This window comes from Symsagittifera roscoffensis, chromosome 2 (genome assembly GCF_963678635.1).
Source record: "Symsagittifera roscoffensis chromosome 2, txSymRosc1.1, whole genome shotgun sequence".
NCBI classification, from domain to species: Eukaryota; Metazoa; Xenacoelomorpha; order Acoela; family Convolutidae; genus Symsagittifera; species Symsagittifera roscoffensis.
The window spans coordinates 40022992-40049761 of NC_087063.1; the positions used below are offsets into that span (position 1 = coordinate 40022992).

The following is a 26770-nucleotide window of genomic DNA, read 5'->3' on the forward strand; positions in this document are numbered from 1 at the left end:
TCTTATCGTGGCAATAACACACGATAAGGACCTTAGTGACGGATATTTGTGGAGACGGAGGCTTCAGTGGGGGGAAGAGAAATACCACGGAACCCTCCCGGGACACGAAATATAGGAGATAAGAGTGTTATCTCAAGAAAATCACGGGAGCGGAGGCTTGGTCCCCCAGAGACTGTTATATGTGAAGGGACTGTGTGAACTAGCCATAACAGTTGCTGTAATGTCCTAGATCTGAATTAAACACCGTTATTATTTAATATTTCAGAGCATGAGTAGATAGAGAAAGGAAAAGGTCAATCCATCTCCAATGGATTTAATATAAAACTGTCACACAAAAACATATAGAAATAGGTGGTTCGAGCCGTGTTTTTAATGACAATCACGTAGTCTGAGGATCCGAGACTCAGCTATGTGGTTGTGTTCGCATGCAAACGAAAGCTGATCAAAAGTCGTTTGACTGATGGCCTAAAAATAGTAACTTTTTACTTTGCCCTAGACAGACCAGAAAATCAACTGGCAAGGTCGAGACGGTGAAAAACGAGTGGAATTAAGGTAACTGACGCCTGCCAGTCGTCAATAGGTACTTTTTCTACGCTCCGTCGCTGTGTGATATTTGGGCGAATGTTACAACGGCTAAGATAAATTAACATTATGACGATGCATTTAATGCTGATATATGATGAGAATGCGTTAAAATTGTAAATTCAAACAAACGTTTTCGCACATTTTTGTGCATTTTCAGGTTTTAAAGTTCTAAACTATCTGTACAAAATGATCAAAGATCTGCAGATAATGATCATAAAAAGTGTCATACACATCATTATTTCAAAATTTAAAAAATTCAACCAATCACAACTTTACAAATATTACTGAAATTATGTAACAACTATTATGTAACAATTTTAAACATTCAGTCACAAATTTCTGAGAATTTTCACTTTTTTTGTTTTTACCAATGATATGTGACTTCATTGATACAGTTTGCTGATATATATGCGTTTTTCTAACGCTGGTATGGCCCTATCCAGTTTGTGCACTGATCGTAACTAAACGGAAGGGCTCCTTTTGTAATTTACACTTTTACATTTTCTACAATAAATAGGAATACATCTCTCGCTGTTGTTGTAAGTTTTTGATGGGTAGATCTTTTTGTCGCTTAAGATCTAGGTACATCTGTGAAAAGTCCTCCCCAAGTGCTTCTTTAACAACATCATCGGCTTCGAACGCGTCCAGTGCTTCAAAAAGGGACCCGGGTAGATGTCGTTCTTTGTTGATACCAATAGGCTGAGGCTAAAACACATCGATTTTTACTACCGGTGGATCGAAATTTACTAACGGTGTATGCTATTTACCTTTCTCCATTTCTAATTGAGTGATAAAGCAGTTTTCGTTCAGTTTTATTTAACAGGGTTTAATTGATCCATTCTTATATAATGACATCATTACCCTCGCGACAGCAAGGGTGTTTCAATCGGGTACTACTTTTTTCCCGTAACTAACGTTGTTCACAGTATGGGCGAAATTAGTAAATTAAGAATCAATTCATGAATTCAAGTTTCTATGCTTCTCCGACTCTTTTGGTATGAAAAAAGTCCATTAAAATGGGCCCTTCTTTCATGCGACGGTACGTACACAGGTTGGATAGGGCCGTACCAACGCTATATAAATTCATCGGCAAAATTTTATAATTAAATCAAATCGATTTTATTGCATCCAGAGAATTTTCAATCAAAATTTAACATCCTCAATTATAGCACAGATAGAATTGTCTATGCTGGATGTATTTTAAGTTTTTTGCACCCCCTAAGGCAGAGGATTGCACTCCTCAGAAGTGGAAAGCTTATTTTTGTTCTTATAAAGTTTATTTTGTCCGAATATGATTCGTTCCGTTTTTCGCTCAGCTTCTCTGCTAGTTTCTGGATGGTTTTTTGTAGAGCCTGGTGCTGCTCCTCCGGTACACGCAAAAATAAATGGAACAAAGCTGCTGTGTCCCACATCCAGAATTCTTTGTTGGTATTTTATGTTTTGACACTCTCATGATATTTGTAGGGGTCAGATATAGTTATAGGGCAGGATTTAGCAGGGGGATCGAAAATTTTTACATCAAAAAAGGTTCGGCTGAATCGGCCTCCCCAGAGTCCTTTTGCATTGATGTCAAGTCGAGCGTCATCTTCAGTAGTTGTTGTTTCGTTGTGAAAGCTTTCGCCTTCCAACGATTGAAGTTTCTATTAGAAAAACAACTTTGATCAATGTTGAATTAGGAGTACTTTCGAGCTATCGCTCATCATCAGCATCTTAAAACACAAAAATATTGAGCTTGAAAAAAGCACCAAATCCAGTCAAATGAAGAAAAGAAAAAACAAACAAAAAATCTATTCTGAGGCGGAAAGTATCGCAAAGATGGTGAGGGGGCAAGATTGAAGTTTCGGCTCTATTTCAACATCATGGCATACTTCGTCCGGGAGTGTCGCAAAGGTATCGCGAATTTCATGTCTTAGGTGAGTGTATCCACCTTTGGACAGTATAGAGAGTGGGTCAGTGTGAACGGTTGTCCACATGTGTATGTATGTGGAGTGTTTGGTGGTTCCCATCCATATCTCAGATGTAATCCATCTTTAAACTCTGATTTGTTGAGGGAAAAATTGTATTTTTTCAAGGGTAGCACGCTTAGCCCATTCGATGCTCCTTTCTGTGACGCTAGATTTATTGTCAGTTTTTTTTGATGAGCAGTTTTTTCTGATGAGCCATAATTTTAGCTTTTTTTGAGAGTGTGATGTTCTGTCTCTCAGTTTTGATGTTTCTATTTATCAGAGTTTGTTCCGTTTCAGCTATTTCTGGATCACTGTTTTCTAACGGATCACAAATGGCTCGTGACCACTCATAATTTCTGGTAAAGTCCGTGTTACGGAGGAGGTCTAATCCTCCCATTTTTAGTTGTAGTGCAAAAAGGCTGCCATCTTCATCGGTTATTTGGTTTTTACCAGTAATACTAGAAAGTAGCTGCTGTCTTACGTTTTTCTCATTTTCTCAAATGCTTCCGAAGTTGATCTGGTTAGAAAGCTGAGTTTATTTTGAACTCCTTTTGTGTAGCAGGAGTGATGTTTTAACTATTTTGGAAAGCTTTTGTTAGGGTAGTTGTCTTTACAATTTCGCTTTCCATGTATTTATCGCATGCTGATGGTGTTCCTATAACCGATCCAAGGACTCTAAAACTGTCTACCATTGTATTATTTGCGCCTTCGATTACTTTTATGGCGCTTTCCCGACGGTTTTTCTTTACTATGAGTTGACTTTTGGAAGGCTTCACATTGTATCCGAAATCCTTTCCGTGCACATCCAGGTTGTCCAGTATTGCGCGGAGACTCTTAAGATCTGACGCCTGCAGCGCTTCCGTCATCTGCGTACCATTTTTGGGTGACATTTGGGTTTTGCAGGAGCTCAATCAGTGGGATTATCTCAATTCCGTACATAGCCATTGCGAGGGGATCACCTTGTTGTGCCTTGGGCAGATGTCAAAACCGTGTTATTGACATATAAATTTGAGGGATGTTTATTTGAGGTGGCCAGCGCATGATGTAGTGCGGACAAAGGATCTCTACATTTTTAGAGCAAGTTCTCTATTGAGCGAGTTGAAGGCATTTTCTGCATCAATAAGTAGGATGGCGTCCGTTTCTAGTTTCTCAAACTCGTTCCTCGAGCTGTGGATAGCATATTCGGTTCCACACTTCTGGCCTAAGCAGAGTTGATTTTTTTCCGAGATTTTTAAGATCTGATTTTATACATTGGGTGATTGTTTTGCCAATTATTCGTCTCAGAACCTCGCCTGTACCAATGGGCCGTACCCCTGGATTTTTGTCCAGAGGTATCAGGCGAAACGAGTTGTATGCCGTTAGGTTTTCATGGGGGAGAAATTTACTTACTACTATATAGGATAGCTTTGCAATTGTTTTGCAAAGCTCAATGGATGTCTGGTTGAAGTGAGTTAATATCCTTCTTCATTCGTACGCATCTAGACCTGATGGACCGTGGCTTCCGTGCGTTTTCAGGGTTGATTTTCGAAGTGTCTTTGCGTTTATTTGTTCGAATATATAGGGGTGGTATGGCATTGTGTCTTCATTTACTTCAGTTACATAGTTCACTGCTTTGGCTTGGGGGTGTTTTTCTTTCAGGATACTAAGGATTGTTTTTCCTTCAATAACTTCTTTTAGGGGAATTACTCCTTTTGTTTTCTTGTCTGAAAGGCAGCCGATGGCGGCAGATATTTTGCCTGTACTCATTAGAGTACCGAATTGCTTAATTTCTTCGTTTACTTCGCACTTTTTCTGTTTTGGATGTCTAATTTGGAGAGCTTTCGCTTCAGTGAAAAGTTCGTCTAGTAGGCCTTGCTTCCATAAAATTATGCGGCGGCTCAGAGTTTTGGAATTTGATCCTTTTGTTTCTGATTTAGTTTTGGGGAGCAGCAGATGTGGGAGAATCATTGCTACTTTCATTGCGATGTTAGAACAAAAGAAAGAATAGATTGTAGAGAAATGGAATTTAAAAACAAATAACAAAAAAGAAATGAAAGCGATTACAACCTGAGTTTTTACGGGTGGTGTTTCCAGCGGGGATGTCCGGGTAGAGGGGGAGTAACGCGGCTTGACAACCTTGTCTCTCAAAATTCCGTCCCGGGCCTTCTTACAAGCGTACCATTATTGGCGTACCATATCACATGAAACTATTTAGTAAGTTTATCGCAAGAGTTAGGCTCGAACCGGCAAAGGTACGCGCAAAGTTTATTGCAACAATATTCGAACCTGCAAAGGTCCTCGGTTCAAATATGACAGGACCTTTTTTTTTCAAACATGAGTTATTTCATTTCAAAACAATGTCAGCTTATTGTTTGTCTGTTTGTTTTGTCGGCTTAGTTACCACATCGTAGAATTGTTGTTTTTGTACAGAATTTACATTGTAGTTGCTTTCACTGTTTTGATTTACTTCTGATGTTGTAGTTTTACTAACCTTGACTTCTATGTTTTCTTTTTTTTCGCTTAAAAACTTTATTGTTCCCAAATGATTTCGGCTTGTATTTTGTCGGCTTATTGGCCTAATTTTGAATCGTTTTAATTTTGATGCTACAGGTTTCAGTTTTATATTAATTTTTTGTCGACTAATTAGTTTCGTCCCAATTTAGTTCATATTATCCTGGTTTTTATACACGCCTATTTTTTCTGTTAGAAAAGATTTATTTTTTGAAATTGACCCAAAATTGCTTCATTTTTTTCGCAGGTTTCGGAATTATTTTTTATCTAAAAATTCTTGAAATTAGTTTCAGTTTTGTTTTGAATGATTTGTTTAAGGACTGAGAAATTTGCTTCAAAATTCATTCAAGTCGATGGCTTAGGGTATTGTGTTCAATATGAAAAAAAAATCAAAAATCCAAAAAATTTTGTTGAAGTTGACTTGCCTGTCTACAAAGATATATGGCGTAGACTCAGAAGTGTGGTTCTCTTCGGCTGAAATTTAAGGAAAATTTTCGTGTTGATTTATATTTGTTTACGGACCTTTTTCTTTTTTATTGTTATTTTTTTTTCTTTGATCCAGCTCTCTTAACGGTGCATATCAAGTTCATATATGATAAGTTTAATGTAATTAGGTGATTTTTATCAAATTTTTGAATTTTATCAGATTTTCTGCAGATTCTTGTGGGAATCGCTTGAAACTTAAGCAATCATTTTTTTCTTTCATTTTGATCTTAGTTTATAGCAAGTTTTCCGGTTGATATTCAGAGCCAATTGGTCCCGTTGGATGTGCAGGTTGTTTGGTTGCAAGGTTTTAAGCAACGTTTTCGTGTTCATCAAGGAAGTTTTGCGCGTTCAGTCTAATGGTTGTGAGAAAGAAATGAAAGATAGTTTGGGTAGCCTGCATCATTCTGATGTATCAGGTAAATGATTTTTTCAGCTTACGATTTTTTCAACAGAATTCATTCAAGTTTTCGTTTTTTATTTGAGACAAAATAACTTCCGGTTTGTCTTTTCATTTCTAGGTAATCATAGTCATTCATATTTGTAACTCAAGTCATGCAAATCTCAGCTTCGCCTCACAGTATCCAAACTAACTCATTTCAAGTGTTATACTATTTAATTGTAGAAACAGATTGGGAGTGTTCGCGTGCAAAAAAAGTCGCGTCAAAGCTGAAAATTGTCCACTGCGCCTAGTCTGAAACCGGATATACTTGGAACAGTTTCTATAAATGAAACTTTTTTCATATGTCCTGTTGAATAAGAAATCACATGTTCTTATGTGGCAGCTCATTTGAGCTCCAACCGTGTTACAGCTATTTAAGATTGCGGAGAAAAAAAAACATTATACGCCATTGCTCATCCTTAATTTTTCGAGGATGCGGAAATACAATACGACTTGATTTATTTTAGAACTTTGCTGTCTTAAACTTTGAAAAACGAAGTACTCCGGAGCCTTGAGTAAAATGATCCAAGATAAGAATGCGTCCAAGAAAAAAATAAATGATTGATGCGGGAGAAATCAGAGAAGTGACTTTAGGTCAATAAATTTCTGTATCTGTTTCATCTTAGACTTTCTGCTCAATGACCGGTAATTGACTCACTTATACCTAAGAATAGATCTTTATTACGCTTGCGATAAGCAAGCATTATCAAACTGGAATCTGGACTTTTTTTTTTCCAGTTAACTACTAGTTTAACAAAATCAGTTGAAATATTTCTGCAGCATTCAAGCAGCAACCAAACATGCTCGATTTCTTGAAAATTCATATTTAACTACTGGCTGAGTACTAGTTACTACAGGGTAGTTTCAGGAGAGACTTGAAACTTTTAAAAGTTTTTTACATAGTAAGTTTTTTTTCGGCTCAACTGTTGTCTGCTCTAAGATTGTCGGCCCTGTTTCCGCTTCTTAAGTTTGGTCCATTTGCCAGTTTGAATTTAAAATGTCTTGCATGGCATGTTTGCATAGAATTCTTCCTTGATAAAAACAGGTATCATGAAAATGTTACGTTTTTTCATTTTTGAGACGCTTTGAAAATTTAAATACTTTTTGCCAAAAAAATGTTTCCCCAAAAAATCTTTCTGAATTTTAAAAAGAGGTATACATAGAAAGATCGCCTGCATTTCAGTTCAGTGGTAACTTCCTTGCTTGAGAAGAAAAATCCCAGAAGTTCGCTTTCAGTCAGAACCCGTTTTTTTTGGTCGAATCTGAAAATTTCCGACTTTTTAGACTTTCGTGTCTGCAGTTTTTTGTCGGGTTATGTTCCGCAGAAAAGTTCGGTTTCTTTTTAGCTTTTTGAGAGCTCTTTGTAATGTTTCTAATGGTGCAGTAATTTTGTCGCAGAATTTTTTTTTTCGTTTTTGCAACTTTTTTTCGTTTTTTGACAAAAAGAAACTATTTTTTTAAGGTTTTTTCAAATTTTGATTTGTCTTTCCTTTTTCTGGTAATCATAGTTATTCATATTTGTAACTCAAGTGATGCAAATCTCAGCTTTGCCTCACAGTATCCAAACTAACTCATTTCAAATGTTATACTATTTAATTGTAGAACCAGACTGGGAGTGTTTGCGTGCAAAAAACAAATTGCTTCTAAGCTGAAAATTGTTCACTGCGCCGCCTAGTCTGAAAACCGGATGTACTTGGAACAGTTTTTATTAATGGAGTTTTTTTTCATATGTCTTGCTGGATAAGAAATCACATGTTTTTTTGTGGCAGCTCATTTGAGCTCAAACCGTGGTTCAGCTACCTAAGGTTGCGCGGAAAGAACATCATACGCCATTGTTCATCCTTTGACTGAGTACTAGTTACTACAGGGTAGTTTCAGGAGGGACTTCTAACTTATTAAAGTTTTTTCTACATAGTAAGTTTTTTTTCGGCTCAACTGTTGTCTGTTCTATGATTGTCGGCCCTGGTTCCGCTTCGTAAGTTTTTTCCAGTTGCTAATTTGAATTTATGGTGTCTTGCTTGGCATGTTTGCTTAGAATTCTTGTTTGATAAAAAAAGGTAATATGAAAGTGTAAGGGTTTTTTTTCATTTTCTCAGATGCTTTGATAATTTTAATTCTTTTTTCAAAAAAGAAGAAGTATACATTGAAAGATCCCTACATTTTTGTGTGCCTGCATACTCCCCTGGTCGCTTTTTGTTTTTCTTTTTGTCTACAGCCTTCGAAAACATCTGTGGGGGAATACTCAACCGATATTTTTTTCGTTTCCCAAATCTGATATTTGGGTTTCAATGAATCGAACGGAATTGAAAAGCTCCCCTCAATAAGCGGTTAGCACATAAATTATGGCCCTCGGAATATTCAAATTTTTGGTTTTTTGACCGTTTCGTAAATATTTTTCAATTTTTTCTCAAAAACTAAACTCCCACACCGGAGTTTGTGGATTCAATGGAGATAACTGGCAGTGGGAAGCTCCCCTGCATTAGCGGTGCCACTCACAGTTTTACCCAAAGAGTTATCGTCCTCGGAAAAACCATTTTTTCTTAATTTTAGAGCATTTTTTTTAACAAAATTTGGTAAATTTAACCAAAAATACCCTTCAATGTCTGAGATTTTGGGTTCAATCCAAAGAACGAGTTGTGGTAAGCTTCTTTGCATAGGTGACTACGCCCAAATTTTTTATACAACGCAAATTATGACCCTCGGAAAAATCAAAGTTTTGATTTTTTGACCGTTTTTTGAAACATCTTGTCGTTTCTCGAGAACTACCCGGACAAACCTCGGTTTTTGTGTTCAATCGAAACAACAGTTTGGAAGAATTTCTTTTACATCTGCGGCTACGGCTATTTTTGTAAAACATAAAGTTATGATTCTCGGAATTGTCAACTCTTCGATTTGTTGACCGTTTGTTTGGTTTTTTCTCGAGAACTATTCTGCCAAATGTGATATCAGAGGTTTAATTGACCCAACATGTTGTTGGAAGCCTAACTTTATAATTTTCTACGCCCAGTTTCTGCTAGAAAAAAAGCTATGGCCTTAAAATAAGTAAAAGTTTTGAAAATTATACCGTTTTTTTTTTTTAATTTTTTTTTACCTGGCTCGAAAATTACTTGACAGTTTTCAGGTTAGGTGTTCAAGCGAGAAATGCGGTTTTAGAAATCCTCTTACTTTACTGGCCACGGCCTGCGTTTAGCAGAAAAAAGTTACTGATTTTTGAATTTTGACTATTTTATAGAAATTTTTTGACTTTTCTTAAAAATTACCTTATCAAATCTGAGATAAAAATATCAATCGAAAGAAGCGGTTGCGCGAGTTTTTCCTGAAGAAGCGGCTACCTCCCAATTTTTTTGTAAGAGAAAGGCTAGGTTTTTGGAAAAATTTCAAAAATTTCTTCCGTATCACTTCAGTTGAGAAACTACTAAATTTTGGGGTTTTTTTTCAACATTTTTCTTTTTTTTCGACTCATGCTTTTTTATGATTGTGTTGCATGGCATGTGGTGCGAAGCTCCGCTTTGCCTCTGTGTAATAAAATTTCAATCACAGGGGCGGTGTAGGCGGCACCCTTAGGGATTCGACTCTACGAACCAAAGGGACCCCCCTTTGGTGTCACTCCATGACATCCATATTCGGCCGATCAAACCTAATGTTTATCTAAAGACACCTTTGACGCTGATAAATGCTAATTTTGAAGGGGAGAACACAAAACGCGATTCTTCAATCAAAACTTTCAAGGTTTTCATGGGAAGAACAAAAAGGTGATTTTTTGGTCAATACGGCATTTTGACCTGTTTTTTAAAAATCTGCGTGCGCCGCCAAACATTTTGTGAAAATAGAGTCTTTTTAATGTTTTTAGGAATGCTCGCAACTTCAATTTGGTTGACCCAAAAAAAAGGTTGACAATTTTTTCGATCATATTTGATTTTGATTAGCAAGCTAGTCAAACGGGGGCATAGATTTTTAAGATAATTTAAGATAATACAAAAACTTGTCACATAATCCAGCTACAACTAAAGCCGTTAAACTGTTCAACGCTGAAATCAAGCATTTGATCACAATGCTCATAAGCATTTCAAATTTAACAACTGGTTCTGCCCTTTGGTCAGTTTTCTCATTAAAGCTAATGAAGAAACTTGGTCAGTTTTAAAGAAAGTTTTATGTAGTTTTCCCTATTAAGTTATATCGGCTTCATATAAAATATTTAGTTGCTCTATTCAAAAACGTATAAAATTTGTGTGCGAGTGTTTTCATCGTAAGTGTCTTTACACTTGCCATTACATGCCATTACTAAGGGTATTGCAACTGGGTCTAAACTTTTTGACAGTGAAAAAATTATTTAACCAATTTACTAGCGTATCAAGTTGCTGCTACTCAAGCCGCTAAGCGTAGTCGACCTTTTTGTTAGGTTGACTTTTTTAGTTGACCAAATTGATTTTCCGAGCACTCCCAGAACACTATAAAGACCTCATTTTGACATCTTTGCGCCTCAGTCATTTGTTTAAAACAACAAGTCAAAAGTTCAAACAGGAATGTGTTTGAAAAAAAAAACAGGCCAAAAATTCCGTTTTTGGGCACTTCGTGGAAAATTTTGACAAAAATAGCGTTTTTTTTGCGCGCACTCCCTTTCAAAATTAGTACATATTGGCGGCGAATGTCTTTATACTGTCTTTATATCAGGTGTTTATTTTTTTGGGCCGCAGACAATTTTTTGAAAAAACAGGCCAAAATTTCCATTTCTGGGCATATGGAAAATTTTGACCAAATTGAGTTTTTTTGCGCGCGCTCCTTTTCAAAATTAGGGTATATTGGTGCCAAATGTATTTATAGTGTCTTCATATAAGGTCTTTATATCTTGCGCGCAGGCAATTGTTTGAAAAAAAAACAGGCCAAAAATTCTGTTTCTGGGCACTTGAAAAATTTTGACAAAATTGAGTTTTTTTGCGCGCGCTCCGTTCAAAATTAGTATATATTGGCGCCGAATGTCTTTATAGTGTCTACATATAAGGTCTTTATATCTTGCGCCGCAGGCAATTGTTTGAAGAAAAAAAAACGTGCCAAAAATTCCGTTTCTGGGCACTTTTGGGTTTCGGGAAAGTTTCGGGCGCTAGCTTCCCTTCAAAATTGATTTATATGGCATCTTTAGAAAGAATTTGGGGTGGTTTGGCCGAAATCGGATGTCATAATGCCAAAGGGGGAACCTTTGTTTGGTATGAGGGTCAAATCCCTGAGCCCACATCCCCCTTCCCCCTAAATCCGCCCCTGCGTTGAGTTAAGTCACAAAATTTGATATGTAAAGTTTTAGTTGTCAGTATCTTTTGTCTTCTCATTTTCTGTTCCCATGACATGAATTTTTCTTGTGGCTTAAGTTAATTTCACATTAGCGAAGTTATTGTTCCGACCTTTGAAAATGGTGGCGAACTTTGTTTTCAGTGCGTTTTAGTTTCTTCGTTTTTTTTTTCGTTTTTCTACTAGTTTTTCTACAATTTTTTTTTCAATTTGCATGGTTTACTATGGCTGTCGAATATACCTAATCTTCCGTTTTTTGTTTTGCTCCTTTTATTACACCACGTCGGAAAAAAACGAAAGTAATTTGAAAAAAAAAACTATCTTCTTAAGACTATGGTCGGAACATTTTGTGCTACTTGCGCAGTAACCGGCTATACTTATTTCTTTTTTTTCTTTTTGTTTTCTGCGCTAAATTAGGTACCTTAAATAATCATCGGATTGGGTTGAGTGATACATCATATTAAAGCCCTTTTAGTCGTGATTTCAACGACATTAAAACATTTTGAAAATTTTTTTTCGGTGTCGAGAAAAACCAGTTTGAAATTTTTGACTCTGTCTAATTTCAAGCTAATATGATGAGGCTAAGCAGGCTAACCAAAGCTTATAAGCCGTGAAAATTTAGATTTATATGAGTAAAGATAGTTTTTGGAGTTTTTCAAAAATTTTCTGCTAAAGTGTTAGAATTTTTCAGCAATATTTGTTTTTCTAGTCATTTTTCTGCAAAAATTCTTTTCCAATGGGCCTATTTTACTATGAATGTCGAATATGTATAATTTAATTTTTTCGCTAGATCTTTTTATCACACCAAGCAGGAAAAAAACGACACTAATTTGAAATTTTTTTTTTCTGGTATTTTTACACAGGTCGGAAAATTCTGTGCTACTTGCACAGTATCAGGCTATCCTTGTTTTGATTTATTTATGTATGGAATCACTAAATGGAGCCATATGTCGTAAATTATCTGAAATTATGATGTTCTCATCTGATCACAAAACTTTTCGAAGAAAAAACATTTTCAAGTCTTATTTTAACAAATGATTCCATCGTCTATTTTTTGTTTACCCAATGAGCTTTCTTAATTTCAAAGTGTAATAGAAATTAGAATGATAGTCATTAGTATTTAAGTATTATTTTTTTTGAGAATAAGGAATATGTTGCGGTTCTCACAATAGCCTTTTTTTCAAAGGTTACTTTACATAGCATATATTCTCGTATCGCATTAGTAGAAAAATCGCTTGTGAATAATTGGAAAAAATGAATTCAAATGTGATAAACTAATGTATTAACTATGTAAAAAGTAAACGTACCAATCTTTGCTGTCGCAAGCCGTCCATCCCTGCTGCAAGTACTGCCGATAGTACTAGATATGGGTTTGCCGCTCCTGGGCTACGGAATTCCAAATATGTTTGGACATCTGATGTTTCTTTAATTCTCAACATGGCGCTCCGACTTTCGCGACTATAACATATTTCCGCTTGAGCTGATGCGACGCCACAGAACCTTCTGTAGCTGTTATTATTAGGACAGATTAAGGCGGTGATTCCAGCTGCATGCTCCATAATTCCAGATATCCAGTATTTCGCCAGCTCTGATAATGCTACTTGGTCAGAACCGTCTGTCAAAGCATTCTGACCATCTTTCCATAACGAAAAATTGAAATGCCCTCCGTTGAAAACTCCTTCTGAAGGACAGCAGATGTATGCTGCCTCGTACCCGTATTCGAATGCGGTCGATTTAACACAGTCTTTATGCAGACATGCGTCATCAGCAGAACCTATTCCATACTTGGGCTGCATTGTCATTTCTATTTGACCATCAAAAGCCTCAGAGTGAAAACTTTCTATGGACACACCGGCTTCTTGTAGTCTTTTTGTAATCTAACCAAGTGCTTTTTATTACGTTACTAATTTCTAGATTTTATCGCAAATTTTGATCCAAATTTATTGTTTTCCAATATTTTAGTGCCGTTAAAGTTTTACTTGGAGGTTCAAATTTTTGAGTCCGTATTTCTTTTAGCAGGAGTACTCGTATTCACTTCCATCTTGAGAAAGAAAAATGTGCTGTAAATCATGAAGACATTGAAGGTTTATTTGTTAACTGTGTACTTTCTAAATACTTACTCTGTGATTTAGAAAATTTTATTGGTCAGCGCAGGAAATGTATGGTAAAGAAATCAATTTAGAAGGCAAGATGCAACAAGGATAACCAGTTGCTGTGCAAGTAGCACAGAATGTTCCGAGCACTTTCTTAGAATTTTTTTTCAAGTTATTGTCTTTTCTTGTACGTTGTGTGATGATAGAGCTATACAAACGCGCTGAAGTTATGTGAGTTACGCATAAACTACTTCAATTGTCATCAAAAAAATAATTAAAAATTGGTAATTTTAATATATAACGAAAGTTACTCGATCCCTTCACTTGCTCGAAAATAGACGAAAAATCAAAAATTTCGAACCGGTTTTTTTCAACACTGGGTAAATTTTTCGGAATATTCAAATTGTCCTTCGAATCACGACTGAATGATATATCACTCGATCCAGTCCGATGATTTTTTGTGGTACCTGATTTTGATGGAAAACAAAAAAGAAAAAAAGAAACTAAAAAACACCTGAATACAAAGTTCCTACCCGTTTTCAATGGTCGGACAAAAACGTCGCGGGAAATTGACCCGGTCTCTAGCAGGAATCTATCATTATACATATATATTTTTTTGATAAAGCACTTCGTGCCTCGAAGCAAATGTCTTCCGTTTTCTTCAAGTTGAAAGCCGAACAGCTGTGTCCTGCAATTCCGAGAGGATTCTTGTCTTTGGTTAAAACGAACTCGTACTCCAGTGCCGAATATAGTTCAAGTCCGAACTCAGTTTTCAAATGATTGAGTAACTTGACACAAATGCCTCTGGAGTCGAATGAGTTGGGCTTGGAGTCCTTGCCGAGCTCGTGCATTTGGCACAATACCTGAGCCACTTTAGATTTTCCGTTTCCGGACCATGGACAAGAATGCCAAGTTTCTATTACCGGAATTAGATTGTTATTAGGAGAGCCTCTGGCGATGATATGAGGTATAATCGGTGGTTTTGAGTCGATTCCGAATATGGCATAAAGAGAGTTCATCCCGACTCCTGATTTTTGAAAGGAACGATAAGAATTTCTGGGTACCACTTTGCCCCTAGGGACACCATTGGTGTCACACCAGGTAAATCGAATGAAGTCGAACTCTTCCCAGTTCTCATCCTGTGTCATTCTGACTGATGACCTTTTGCAGCCAGAAATTACAAGCTGAACTTTTTTGCTAGTCTTAAAAGAAGATAAAAAGAGTAAACAAATTTTTATAAATGCGCTACTGGGCCTTAATGTACTTAATGAATTAACTGCGCATGAGTCATAGCATTTAATCGTTGGTTGTTGTAACGATAAAAAGAGCGAGTGAAAGCGTGTTTAATTTAACATCTACGAAATTGTAAATTAGTCGCTTTGATGAAGTTTAGCAAATTCGTGTGAACTGAACTTATCTAAAACTTACCAGCGGAAAGCGACAACGCTCATCAAAAGACAACTCGCAGATATTCTATTGTTCTTCAGGCGTTGTTTTGTTGCGAATTACGCCAGAATTACAAGATTCTACTGATTCAGACTTCTCAAATTGTGTCATTTTTTTTTATCAAAAAAAGTTCCAATAAAAAGTCTTGAAAATCAAAGATTTTTAAGGTGACGAAAAATTGTTTTCTGAAACTCAGGTTTTCTTTTAAAAATTTTTACGCTCGCGAGAATAAAGCGTTATGCGTTATCAAATCGGAACCATTTTTTTATGTGAACACATTTACTAACAGAATAGCGTTTTTTTTGCGCGCACTCCCCTTCAAAATTGGAAAAAATGAATTCAAATGTGATAAACTAATGTATTAACTATGTAAAAAGTAAACGTACCAATCTTTGCTGTCGCAAGCCGTCCATCCCTGCTGCAAGTACTGCCGATAGTACTAGATATGGGTTTGCCGCTCCTGGGCTACGGAATTCCAAATATGTTTGGACATCTGATGTTTCTTTAATTCTCAACATGGCGCTCCGACTTTCGCGACTATAACATATTTCCGCTTGAGCTGATGCGACGCCACAGAACCTTCTGTAGCTGTTATTATTAGGACAGATTAAGGCGGTGATTCCAGCTGCATGCTCCATAATTCCAGATATCCAGTATTTCGCCAGCTCTGATAATGCTACTTGGTCAGAACCGTCTGTCAAAGCATTCTGACCATCTTTCCATAACGAAAAATTGAATTGCCCTCCGTTGAAAACTCCTTCTGAAGGACAGCAGATGTATGTTGCCTCGTACCCGTATTCGAATGCGGTCGATTTAACACAGTCTTTATGCAGACATGCGTCATCAGCAGAACCTATTCCATACTTGGGCTGCATTGTCATTTCTATTTGACCATCAAAAGCCTCAGAATGAATACTTTCTATGGACACACCGGCTTCTTGTCGTCTTTTTGTAATCTAACCAAGTGCTTTTTATTACGTTACTAATTTCTAGATTTTATCGCAAATTTTGATCCAAATTTATTGTTTTCCAATATTTTAGTGCCGTTAAAGTTTTACTGGGAGGTTCAAATTTTTGAGTCCGTATTTCTTTTAGCAGGAGTACACGTATTCACTTCCATCTTGAGAAAGAAAAAATGTGCTGTAAATCATGAAGACATTGAAGGTTTATTTGTTAACTGTGTACTTTCTAAATACTTACTGTGATTTAGAAAATTTTATTGGTCAGCGCAGGAAATGTATGGTAAAGAAATCAATTTAGAAGGCAAGATGCAACAAGGATAACCAGTTGCTGTGCAAGTAGCACAGAATGTTCCGAGCACTTTCTTAGATTTTTTTTTCAAGTTATTGTCTTTTCTTGTACGTTGTGTGATGATAGAGCTATACAAACGCGCTGAAGTTAAGTGAGTTACGCATAAACTACTTCAATTGTCATCAAAAAAATAATTGAAAATTGGTAATTTTCATATATAACGAAAGTTACTCGATCCCTTCACTTGCTCGAAAATAGACGAAAAATCAAAAATTTCGAACCGGTTTTTTTCAACACTGGGTAAATTTTTCGGAATATTCAAATTGTCCTTCGAATCACGACTGAATGATATATCACTCGATCCAGTCCGATGATTTTTTGTGGTACCTGATTTTGATGGAAAACAAAAAAGAAAAAAAGAAACTAAAACACACCTGAATACAAAGTTCCTACCCGTTTTCAATGGTCGGACAAAAACGTCGCGGGAAATTGACCCGGTCTCTAGCAGGAATCTATCATTATCCATATATATTTTTTTGATAAAGCACTTCGTGCCTCGAAGCAAATGTCTTCCGTTTTCTTCAAGTTGAAAGCCGAACAGCTGTGTCCTGCAATTCCGAGAGGATTCTTGTCTTTGGTTAAAACGAACTCGTACTCCAGTGCCGAATATAGTTCAAGTCCGAACTCAGTTTTCAAATGATTGAGTAACTTGACACAAATGCCTCTGGAGTCGAATGAGTTGGGCTTGGAGTCCTTGCCGAGCTCGTGCATTTGGCACAATACCTGAGCCACTTTAGATTTTCCGTTTCCGGACCATGGACAAGAATGCCAAGTTTCTATTACCGGAATTAGATTGTTATTAGGAGAGCCTCTGGCGATGATATGAGGTATAATCGGTGGTTTTGAGTCGATTCCGAATATGGCATAAAGAGAGTTCATCCCGACTCCTGATTTTTGAAAGGAACGATAAGAATTTCTGGGTACCACTTTGCCCCTAGGGACACCATTGGTGTCACACCAGGTAAATCGAATGAAGTCGAACTCTTCCCAGTTCTCATCCTGTGTCATTCTGACTGATGACCTTTTGCAGCCAGAAATTACAAGCTGAAATTTTTTGCTAGTCTTAAAAGAAGATAAAAAGAGTAAACAAGTTTTTATAAATGCGCTACTGGGCCTTAATGTACTTAATGAATTAACTGCGCATGAGTCATGGCATTTAATCGTTGGTTGTTGTAACGATAAAAAGAGCGAGTGAAAGCGTGTTTAATTTAACATCTACGAAATTGTAAATTAGTCGCTTTGATGAAGTTTGGCCAATTCGTGTGAACTGAACTTATCTAAAACTTACCAGCGGAAAGCGACAACGCTCATCAAAAGACAACTCGCAGATATTCTAATGTTTTTCAGGCGTTGTTTTGTTGCCAATTACGCCAGAATTACAAGATTCTACTGATTCAGACTTCTCAAATTGTGTTATTTTTTATCAAAAAAAGTTCCAATAAAAAGTCTTGAAAATCAAAGATTTTTAAGGTGACGAAAAATTGTTTTCTGAAACTCAGGTTTTCTTTTAAAAAATTTTACGCTCGCGAGAATAAAGCGTTATGCGTTATCAAATCGGAACCATTTTTTTATGTGAACACATTTACTAACAGAATCATTCAATCATTTCGGAAGTTTTCTTTATTACACTTGCGAAAGCAAGTGTATTGTAATCGGGGGCTTTTTTCCCGTATAAAACTTCAAGCTTTTTCATGTATTAAAAGTTCTAATTGCTTTACTTACTTGCTATTTTTATTGAATCTTAACAACTTCGAGGTTCATTCCCACTTGGCCTACAGCTAGCTTCGTTGCCTTTGCATTCTAAGGCCAGGGGTTTGAGTACCGGTCGGACCTTTTATTTTTTTGTGTGTTTGCAATTGAAATATCGGGAAAAAATGAATTGTCGGACTATCCTTTGTCTGTCCAAGTTTTGTCGGCTTAGCTGCTACATTGAACATCATACGCCATTGTTCATCCTTTGACTGAGTACTAGTTACTACAGGGTAGTTTCAGGAGGGACTTCTAACTTATTAAAGTTTTTTCTACATAGTAAGTTTTTTTTCGGCTCAACTGTTGTCTGTTCTATGGTTGTCGGCCCTGGTTCCGCTTCGTAAGTTTTTTCCAGTTGCTAATTTGAATTTATGGTGTCTTGCTTGGCATGTTTGCTTAGAATTCTTGTTTGATAAAAAAAGGTAATATGAAAGTGTAAGGGTTTTTTTTTTCATTTTCTCAGATGCTTTGATAATTTTAATTCTTTTTTCAAAAAAGAAGAAGTATACATTGAAAGATCCCTACATTTTTGTGTGCCTGCATACTCCCCTGGTCGCTTTTTGTTTTTCTTTTTGTCTACAGCCTTCGAAAACATCTGTGGGGGAATACTTAACCGATATTTTTTTTGTTTCCCAAATCTGATATTTGGGTTTCAATGAATAGAACGGAATTGAAAAGCTCCCCTCAATAAGCGGTTATGTCAAAAACTTCTTGCACATAAATTATGGCCCTCGGAATATTCAAATTTTTGGTTTTTTGACCGTTTCGTAAATATTTTTCAATTTTTTCTCAAAAACTAAACTCCCACACCGGAGTTTGTGGATTCAATGGAGATAACTGGCAGTGAGAAGCTCCCCTGCATTAGCGGTGCCACTCACAGTTTTACCCAAAGAGTTATCGTCCTCGAAAAAACCATTTTTTCTTAATTTTAGAGCATTTTTTTTTTTACAAAATTTGGTAAATTTAACCAAAAATACCCTTCAATGTCTGAGATTTTGGGTTCAATCTAAAGAACGAGTTGTGGTAAGCTTCTTTGCATAGGTGACTACGCCCAAATTTTTTATACAACGCAAATTATGACCCTCGGAAAAATCAAAGTTTTGATTTTTTGACCGTTTTTTGAAACATCTTGTCGTTTCTCGAGAACTACCCGGCCAAACCTCGGTTTTTGTGTTCAATCGAAACAACAGTTTGGAAGAATTTCTTTTACATCTGCGGCTACGGCTATTTTTGTAAAACATAAAGTTATGATTCTCGGAATTGTCAACTCTTCGATTTGTTGACCGTTTGTTTGGTTTTTTCTCGAGAACTATTCTGCCAAATGTGATATCAGAGGTTTAATTGACCCAACATGTTGTTGGAAGCCCAACTTTATAATTTGCTACGCCCAGTTTCTGCTAGAAAAAAAGCTATGGCCTTAAAATAAGTAAAAGTTTTGAAAATTATACCGTTTTTTTTTTTTAAATTTTTTTTACCTGGCTCGAAAATTACTTGACAGTTTTCAGGTTAGGTGTTCAAGCGAGAAATGCGGTTTTAGAAATCCTCTTACTTTACTGGCCACGGCCTGCGTTTAGCAGAAAAAAGTTACTGATTTTTGAATTTTGACTATTTTATAGAAATTTTTTGACTTTTCTTAAAAATTACCTTATCAAATCTGAGATAAAAATATCAATCGAAAGAAGCGGTTGCGCGAGTTTTTCCTGAAGAAGCGGCTACTTCCCAATTTTTTTGTAAGAGAAAGGCTAGGTTTTTGGAAAAATTTCAAAAATTTCTTCCGTATCACTTCAGTTGAGAAACTACTAAATTTTGGGGTTTTTTTTCAACATTTTTCTTTTTTTTCGACTCATGCTTTTTTATGATTGCGTTGCATGGCATGTGGTGCGAAGCTCCGCTTTGCCTCTGTGTAATAAAATTTCAATCACAGGGGCGGTGTAGGCGGCACCCTTAGGGATTCGACTCTACGAACCAAAGGGACCCCCCTTTGGTGTCACTCCATGACATCCATATTCGGCCGATCAAACCTAATGTTTATCTAAAGACACCTTTGACGCTGATATTTGCTAATTTTGAAGGGGAGAACAAAAAACGCGATTCTTCAATCAAAACTTTCAAGGTTTTCATGGGAAGAACAAAAACGTGATTTTTTGGTTAATACGGCATTTTGACCTGTTTTTTAAAAATCTGCGTGCGCCGCCAAACATTTTGTGAAAATAGAGTCTTTTTAATGTTTTTAGGAATGCTCGCAACTTCAATTTGGTTGACCCAAAAAAAGGTTGACAATATTTTCGATCATTTTTGATTTTGATTAGCAAGCTAGTCAAACAGGGGCATAGATTTTTAAGATAATTTAAGATAATACAAAAACTTGTCACATAATCCAGCTACAACTAAAGCCGTTAAACTGTTCAACGCTGAAATCAAGCATTTGATCACAATGCTCATAAGCATTTCAAATTTAACAACTGGTTCTGCCCTTTGGTCAGTTTTCTCATTTAAGCTAATGAAGAAACTTGGTCAGTTTTAAAGAAAGTTTTATGTAGTTTTCCCTATTAAGTTATATCAGCTTCATATAAAATATTTAGTTGCTCTATTCAAAAACGTATAAAATTTGTGTGCGAGTGTTTTCATCGTAAGTGTCTTTACACTTGCCATTACATGCCATTACTAAGGGTATTGCAACTGGGTCTAAACTTTTTGACAGTGAAAAAATTATTTAACCAATTTACTAGCGTATCAAGTTGCTGCTACTCAAGCCGCTAAGCGTAGTCGACCTTTTTGTTAGGTTGACTTTTTTAGTTGACCAAATTGATTTTCCGAGCACTCCCAGAACACTATAAAGACCTCATTTTGACATCTTTGCGCCTCAGTCATTTGTTTAAAACAACAAGTCAAAAGTTCAAACAGGAATGTGTTTGAAAAAAAAAACAGGCCAAAAATTCCGTTTTTGGGCACTTCGTGGAAAATTTTGACAAAAATAGCGTTTTTTTTGCGCGCACTCCCCTTCAAAATTAGTATATATTGGCGGCGAATGTCTTTATACTGTCTTTATATCAGGTATTTATTTTTTTGGGCCGCAGACAATTTTTTGAAAAAACAGGCCAAAATTTCCATTTCTGGGCATATGGAAAATTTTGACCAAATTGAGTTTTTTTGCGCGCGCTCCTTTTCAAAATTAGGGTATATTGGTGCCAAATGTATTTATAGTGTCTTCATATAAGGTCTTTATATCTTGCGCGCAGGCAATTGTTTGAAAAAAAAAACAGGCCAAAAATTCTGTTTCTGGGCACTTGAAAAATTTTGACAAAATTGAGTTTTTTTGCGCGCGCTCCGTTCAAAATTAGTATATATTGGCGCCGAATGTCTTTATAGTGTCTACATATAAGGTCTTTATATCTTGCGCCGCAGGCAATTGTTTGAAGAAAAAAAAACGTGCCAAAAATTCCGTTTCTGGGCACTTTTGGGTTTCGGGAAAGTTTCGGGCGCTAGCTTCCCTTCAAAATTGATTTATATTGGCATCTTTAGAAAGAATTTGGGGTGGTTTGGCCGAAATCGGATGTCATAATACCAAAGGGAGAACCTTTGTTTGGTATGAGGGTCAAATCCCTGAGCCCACATCCCCCTTCCCCCTAAATCCGTTAAGCACATGCTTAGGACGTCACAAAATTTGATATGTAAAGTTTTAGTTGTCAGTATCTTTTGTCTTCTCATTTTCTGTTCCCATGACATGAATTTTTCTTGTGGCTTAAGTTAATTTCACATTAGCGAAGTTATTGTTCCGACCTTTGAAAATGGTGGCGAACTTTGTTTTCAGTGCGTTTTAGTTTCTTCGTTTTTTTTTTCGTTTTTCTACTAGTTTTTCTACAATTTTTTTTTCAATTTGCATGGTTTACTATGGCTGTCGAATATACCTAATCTTCCGTTTTTTGTTTTGCTCCTTTTATCACACCACGTCGGAAAAAAACGAAAGTAATTTGAAAAAAAAACTATCTTCTTAAGACTATGGTCGGAACATTTTGTGCTACTTGCGCAGTAACCGGCTATACTTATTTCTTTTTTTTCTTTTTGTTTTCTGCGCTAAATTAGGTACCTTAAATAATCATCGGATTGGGTTGAGTGATACATCATATTAAAGCCCTTTTAGTCGTGATTTCAACGACATTAAAACATTTTGAAATTTTTTTTTCGGTGTCGAGAAAAACCAGTTTGAAATTTTTGACTCTGTCTAATTTCAAGCTAATATGATGAGGCTAAGCAGGCTAACCAAAGCTTATAAGCCGTGAAAATTTAGATTTATATGAGTAAAGATAGTTTTTGGAGTTTTTCAAAAAATTTCTGCTAAAGTTTTAGAATTTTTCAGCAATATTTGTTTTTCTAGTCATTTTTCTGCAAAAATTCTTTTCCAATGGGCCTATTTTACTATGAATGTCGAATATGTATAATTTAATTTTTTCGCTAGATCTTTTTATCACACCAAGCAGGAAAAAAACGACACTAATTTGAAATTTTTTTTTTCTGGTATTTTTACACAGGTCGGAAAATTCTGTGCTACTTGCACAGTATCAGGCTATCCTTGTTTTGATTTATTTATGTATGGAATCACTAAATGGAGCCATATGTCGTAAATTATCTGAAATTATGATGTTCTCATCTGATCACAAAACTTTTCGAAGAAAAAACATTTTCAAGTCTTATTTTAACAAATGATTCTATCGTCTATTTTTTGTTTACCCAATGAGCTTTCTTAATTTCAAAGTGTAATAGAAATTAGAATGATAGTCATTAGTATTTAAGTATTATTTTTTTTGAGAATAAGCAATATGTTGCGGTTCTCACAATAGCCTTTTTTTCAAAGGTTACTTTACATAGCATATATTCTCGTATCGCATTAGTAGAAAAATCGCTTGTGAATAATTGGAAAAAATGAATTCAAATGTGATAAACTAATGTATTAACTATGTAAAAAGTAAACGTACCAATCTTTGCTGTCGCAAGCCGTCCATCCCTGCTGCAAGTACTGCCGATAGTACTAGATATGGGTTTGCCGAAGCTCCTGGGCTACGGAATTCCAAATATGTTTGGACATCTGATGTTTCTTTAATTCTCAACATGGCGCTCCGACTTTCGCGACTATAACATATTTCCGCTTGAGCTGATGCGACGCCACAGAACCTTCTGTAGCTGTTATTATTAGGACAGATTAAGGCGGTGATTCCAGCTGCATGCTCCATAATTCCAGATATCCAGTATTTCGCCAGCTCTGATAATGCTACTTGGTCAGAACCGTCTGTCAAAGCATTCTGACCATCTTTCCATAACGAAAAATTGAAATGCCCTCCGTTGAAAACTCCTTCTGAAGGACAGCAGATGTATGTTGCCTCGTACCCGTATTCGAATGCGGTCGATTTAACACAGTCTTTATGCAGACATGCGTCATCAGCAGAACCTATTCCATACTTGGGCTGCATTGTCATTTCTATTTGACCATCAAAAGCCTCAGAATGAATACTTTCTATGGACACACCGGCTTCTTGTAGTCTTTTTGTAATCTAACCAAGTGCTTTTTATTACGTTACTAATTTCTAGATTTTATCGCAAATTTTGATCCAAATTTATTGTTTTCCAATATTTTAGTGCCGTTAAAGTTTTACTTGGAGGTTCAAATTTTTGAGTCCGTATTGTTTTTAGCAGGAGTACTCGTATTCACTTCCATCTTGAGAAAGAAAAATGTGCTGTAAATCATGAAGACATTGAAGGTTTATTTGTTAACTGTGTACTTTCTAAATACTTACTGTGATTTAGAAAATTTTATTGGTCAGCGCAGGAAATGTATGGTAAAGAAATCAATTTAGAAGGCAAGATGCAACAAGGATAACCAGTTGCTGTGCAAGTAGCACAGAATGTTCCGAGCACTTTCTTAGAATTTTTTTTCAAGTTATTGTCTTTTCTTGTACGTTGTGTGATGATAGAGCTATACAAACGCGCTGAAGTTAAGTGAGTTACGCAAAAACTACTTCAATTGTCATCAAAAAAATAATTAAAAATTGGTAATTTTAATATATAACGAAAGTTACTCGATCCCTTCACTTGCTCGAAAATAGACGAAAAATCAAAAATTTCGAACCGGTTTTTTTCAACACTGGGTAAATTTTTCGGAATATTCAAATTGTCCTTCGAATCACGACTGAATGATATATCACTCGATCCAGTCCGATGATTTTTTGTGGTACCTGATTTTGATGGAAAACAAAAAAGAAACTAAAACACACCTGAATACAAAGTTCCTACCCGTTTTCAATGGTCGGACAAAAACGTCGCGGGAAATTGACCCGGTCTCTAGCAGGAATCTATCATTATACATATATATTTTTTTGATAAAGCACTTCGTGCCTCGAAGCAAATGTCTTCCGTTTTCTTCAAGTTGAAAGCCGAACAGCTGTGTCCTGCAATTCCGAGAGGATTCTTGTCTTTGGTTAAAACGAACTCGTACTCCAGTGCCGAATATAGTTCAAGTCCGAACTCAGTTTTCAAATGATTGAGTAACTTGACACAAATGCCTCTGGAGTCGAATGAGTTGGGCTTGGAGTCCTTGCCGAGCTCGTGCATTTGGCACAATACCTGAGCCACTTTAGATTTTCCGTTTCCGGACCATGGACAAGAATGCCAAGTTTCTATTACCGGAATTAGATTGTTATTAGGAGAGCCTCTGGCGATGATATGAGGTATAATCGGTGGTTTTGAGTCGATTCCGAATATGGCATAAAGAGAGTTCATCCCGACTCCTGATTTTTGAAAGGAACGATAAGAATTTCTGGGTACCACTTTGCCCCTAGGGACACCATTGGTGTCACACCAGGTAAATCGAATGAAGTCGAACTCTTCCCAGTTCTCATCCTGTGTCATTCTGACTGATGACCTTTTGCAGCCAGAAATTACAAGCTGAACTTTTTTGCTAGTCTTAAAAGAAGATAAAAAGAGTAAACAAGTTTTTATAAATGCGCTACTGGGCCTTAATGTACTTAATGAATTAACTGCGCATGAGTCATGGCATTTAATCGTTGGTTGTTGTAACGATAAAAAGAGCGAGTGAAAGCGTGTTTAATTTAACATCTACGAAATTGTAAATTAGTCGCTTTGATGAAGTTTGGCAAATTCGTGTGAACTGAACTTATCTAAAACTTACCAGCGGAAAGCGACAACGCTCATCAAAAGACAACTCGCAGATATTCTAATATTCTTCAGGCGTTGTTTTGTTGCGAATTACGCCAGAATTACAAGATTCTACTGATTCAGACTTCTCAAATTGTGTTATTTTTTTTATCAAAAAAAGTTCCAATAAAAAGTCTTGAAAATCAAAGATTTTTAAGGTGACGAAAAATTGTTTTCTGAAACTCAGGTTTTCTTTTAAAAATTTTTACGCTCGCGAGAATAAAGCGTTATGCGTTATCAAATCGGAACCATTTTTTTATGTGAACACATTTACTAACAGAATCATTCAATCATTTCGGAAGTTTTCTTTATTACACTTGCGAAAGCAAGTGTCTTGTAATCGGGGGCTTTTTTTCCCGTATAAAACTTCAAGCTTTTTCATGTATTAAAAGTTCTAATTGCTTTTCTTACTTGCTATTTTTATTGAATCTTAACAACTTCGAAGTTCATTCCCACTTGGCCTACAGCTAGCTTCGTCGCCTTTGCATTCTAAGGCCAGGGGTTTGAGTACCGGTCGGACCTTCTATTTTTTTGTGTGTTTGCAATTGAAATATCGGGAAAAAATGAATTGTCGGACTTTCCTTTGTCTGTCCAAGTTTTGTCGGCTTAGCTGCTACATTGCCACATCACGGAATTTGCTTGTGCTAAGCTGCTTTCATTGTAGTTGAGAAAGTGCAGTTGTTCAATGTAGTTCAAACTAAATTTTTCATTTTTTTTCGACTCAACTACTGTCTGCTCAAAGATTAACGTTCAAGTTCTGGAGATCAAAGGTTCGAATCCGGCCAGAACCTGTTTTTTAGCTTAAAAAATTTTCCCTTTGAAAAAAATGTATGTCTATATTTCGTCTGCTCAATTTTTGTCGGTTTACTTGCCAGTGCAGACGTTATTTGTGATTTTTTGTTTCGATTTTTTCGTTTTTCTAATCATTTTTAACAAAAAATTATAACAATTGGAAAATTTTGCTATCACTGTCGAGTATGAAAAGCAATTAGGACTTTTTATACATGAAAAAGCTTTGAGTTTTTTTTGTTCAGACCTTTTTTATCATACCACGTAGAAAAAAAACGATGCTTATTTGAATTTTTTTGTTATTTAAGGACTGTTCGGAACATTCGGTGCTACTTGCATCGAATGTTTACTACATGCCGATTCAATTTTTTTTTCAGATTGAAATGACATTTTGAAGCAAGTCAGTGATTCATGACAGGACCGATCCGATCAAATCAACAGCTGCACAACTAATTCGGCTTTAGCGGCTTACACGCACTGTAGCTTACAGGGGCCATACATATCACTATCAGGGAGCTATCTAATCTTAGTGTCTAAGCCCTCTAGCAGGGATGAGCGGCGGAGTTAACGGGAGAGGCGGAAGTGGGAGTGGTGGAGGGGGTAGGAATTTGCGCTACCAGTTCCACCCTGGTCGCAACTCATTCTTCTGCAACGGCAGGATCATCATGGCCAGACAGTACTCGGTGCTCATAGTCACTCTATCCCTCATTACGGGAACAGCCGGGCTCTTCTTCGGATTCGAGTCAGTACATCTCTTTTCTAAGCTAAAAACAAGTTGGGTTTTTTGATAGATCAGATTTAGTAGTTATAAGGGCGTATTTGATAGTATGGGTATATTTGATCGCAATTAGTAGTTATCTGAGTGATTTGACCCTTTTTTTATTATACGACATCCATTTTAGGCCGAACGAACCTAAACTTCGTCTAAAAGCGCTTCAGTTGCCAAAATA

General features: G+C 36.3%; 4 protein-coding genes across 5 annotated transcripts in view; 1 reads left to right on the forward strand and 3 right to left on the reverse strand.

Annotated features, from left to right (window-relative positions):
• The window catches only part of LOC134839156 (palmitoyltransferase ZDHHC9-like), a 326560-nt gene that overhangs the window by 128378 nt on the left and 171412 nt on the right, over window positions 1-26770 (forward strand). The window contains exon 2 of one of the 2 annotated variants that reach the window (XM_063854613.1): window positions 26198-26562. The exons of the other annotated variant lie outside the window; for it this stretch is intronic. Within the exon in view, the coding sequence (XP_063710683.1) occupies window positions 26372-26562 (191 nt within the window). The 5' untranslated portion in view covers window positions 26198-26371. The remainder of the gene's footprint in view (window positions 1-26197; window positions 26563-26770) is intronic. 2 annotated transcript variants of the gene reach the window in all.
• LOC134839158 (guanine nucleotide-binding protein subunit beta-5a-like) overlaps window positions 1-26770 on the reverse strand; it is a 170800-nt gene that overhangs the window by 61806 nt on the left and 82224 nt on the right. The window lies entirely within an intron of this gene.
• Window positions 746-14558, reverse strand: LOC134839450 (glutamine synthetase-like). The gene is made up of 3 exons (XM_063854999.1): window positions 13955-14558; window positions 12534-13103; window positions 746-1290 (listed from the first exon to the last, which is right to left on the reverse strand). The coding sequence occupies exons 1-3, from the start codon at window positions 14465-14467 to the stop codon at window positions 1090-1092; spliced, it is 1284 nt and encodes a 427-aa protein (XP_063711069.1). The 5' UTR covers window positions 14468-14558; the 3' UTR covers window positions 746-1089.
• LOC134839838 (glutamine synthetase-like) lies at window positions 20231-25102 on the reverse strand. Its single transcript, XM_063855461.1, has 3 exons — window positions 24213-25102; window positions 22799-23371; window positions 20231-20236 (listed from the first exon to the last, which is right to left on the reverse strand). Exons 1-3 carry the CDS (start codon window positions 24723-24725, stop codon window positions 20231-20233), a joined length of 1092 nt encoding a protein of 363 aa, XP_063711531.1. The 5' UTR covers window positions 24726-25102.

Excerpts from the sequence above, each read along its gene's own strand:
- LOC134839450 (XM_063854999.1), bottom strand. The coding sequence starts at position 14,467 with ATGACACAGGATGAGAACTGGGAAGAGTTCGACTTCATTCGATTTACC. Across the intron at positions 13,104-13,954 it reads CGGAAGACATTTGCTTCGAG|ATTACAAAAAGACTACAAGA; the intron begins GCACGAAGTGCT and ends GCACTTGGTTAG. Across the intron at positions 1,291-12,533 it reads GCTTGCGACAGCAAAGATTG|CCTCAGCCTATTGGTATCAA; the intron begins GTACGTTTACTT and ends GATGTGTTTTAG.
- LOC134839838 (XM_063855461.1), bottom strand. The coding sequence starts at position 24,725 with ATGACACAGGATGAGAACTGGGAAGAGTTCGACTTCATTCGATTTACC. Across the intron at positions 23,372-24,212 it reads CGGAAGACATTTGCTTCGAG|ATTACAAAAAGACTACAAGA; the intron begins GCACGAAGTGCT and ends GCACTTGGTTAG.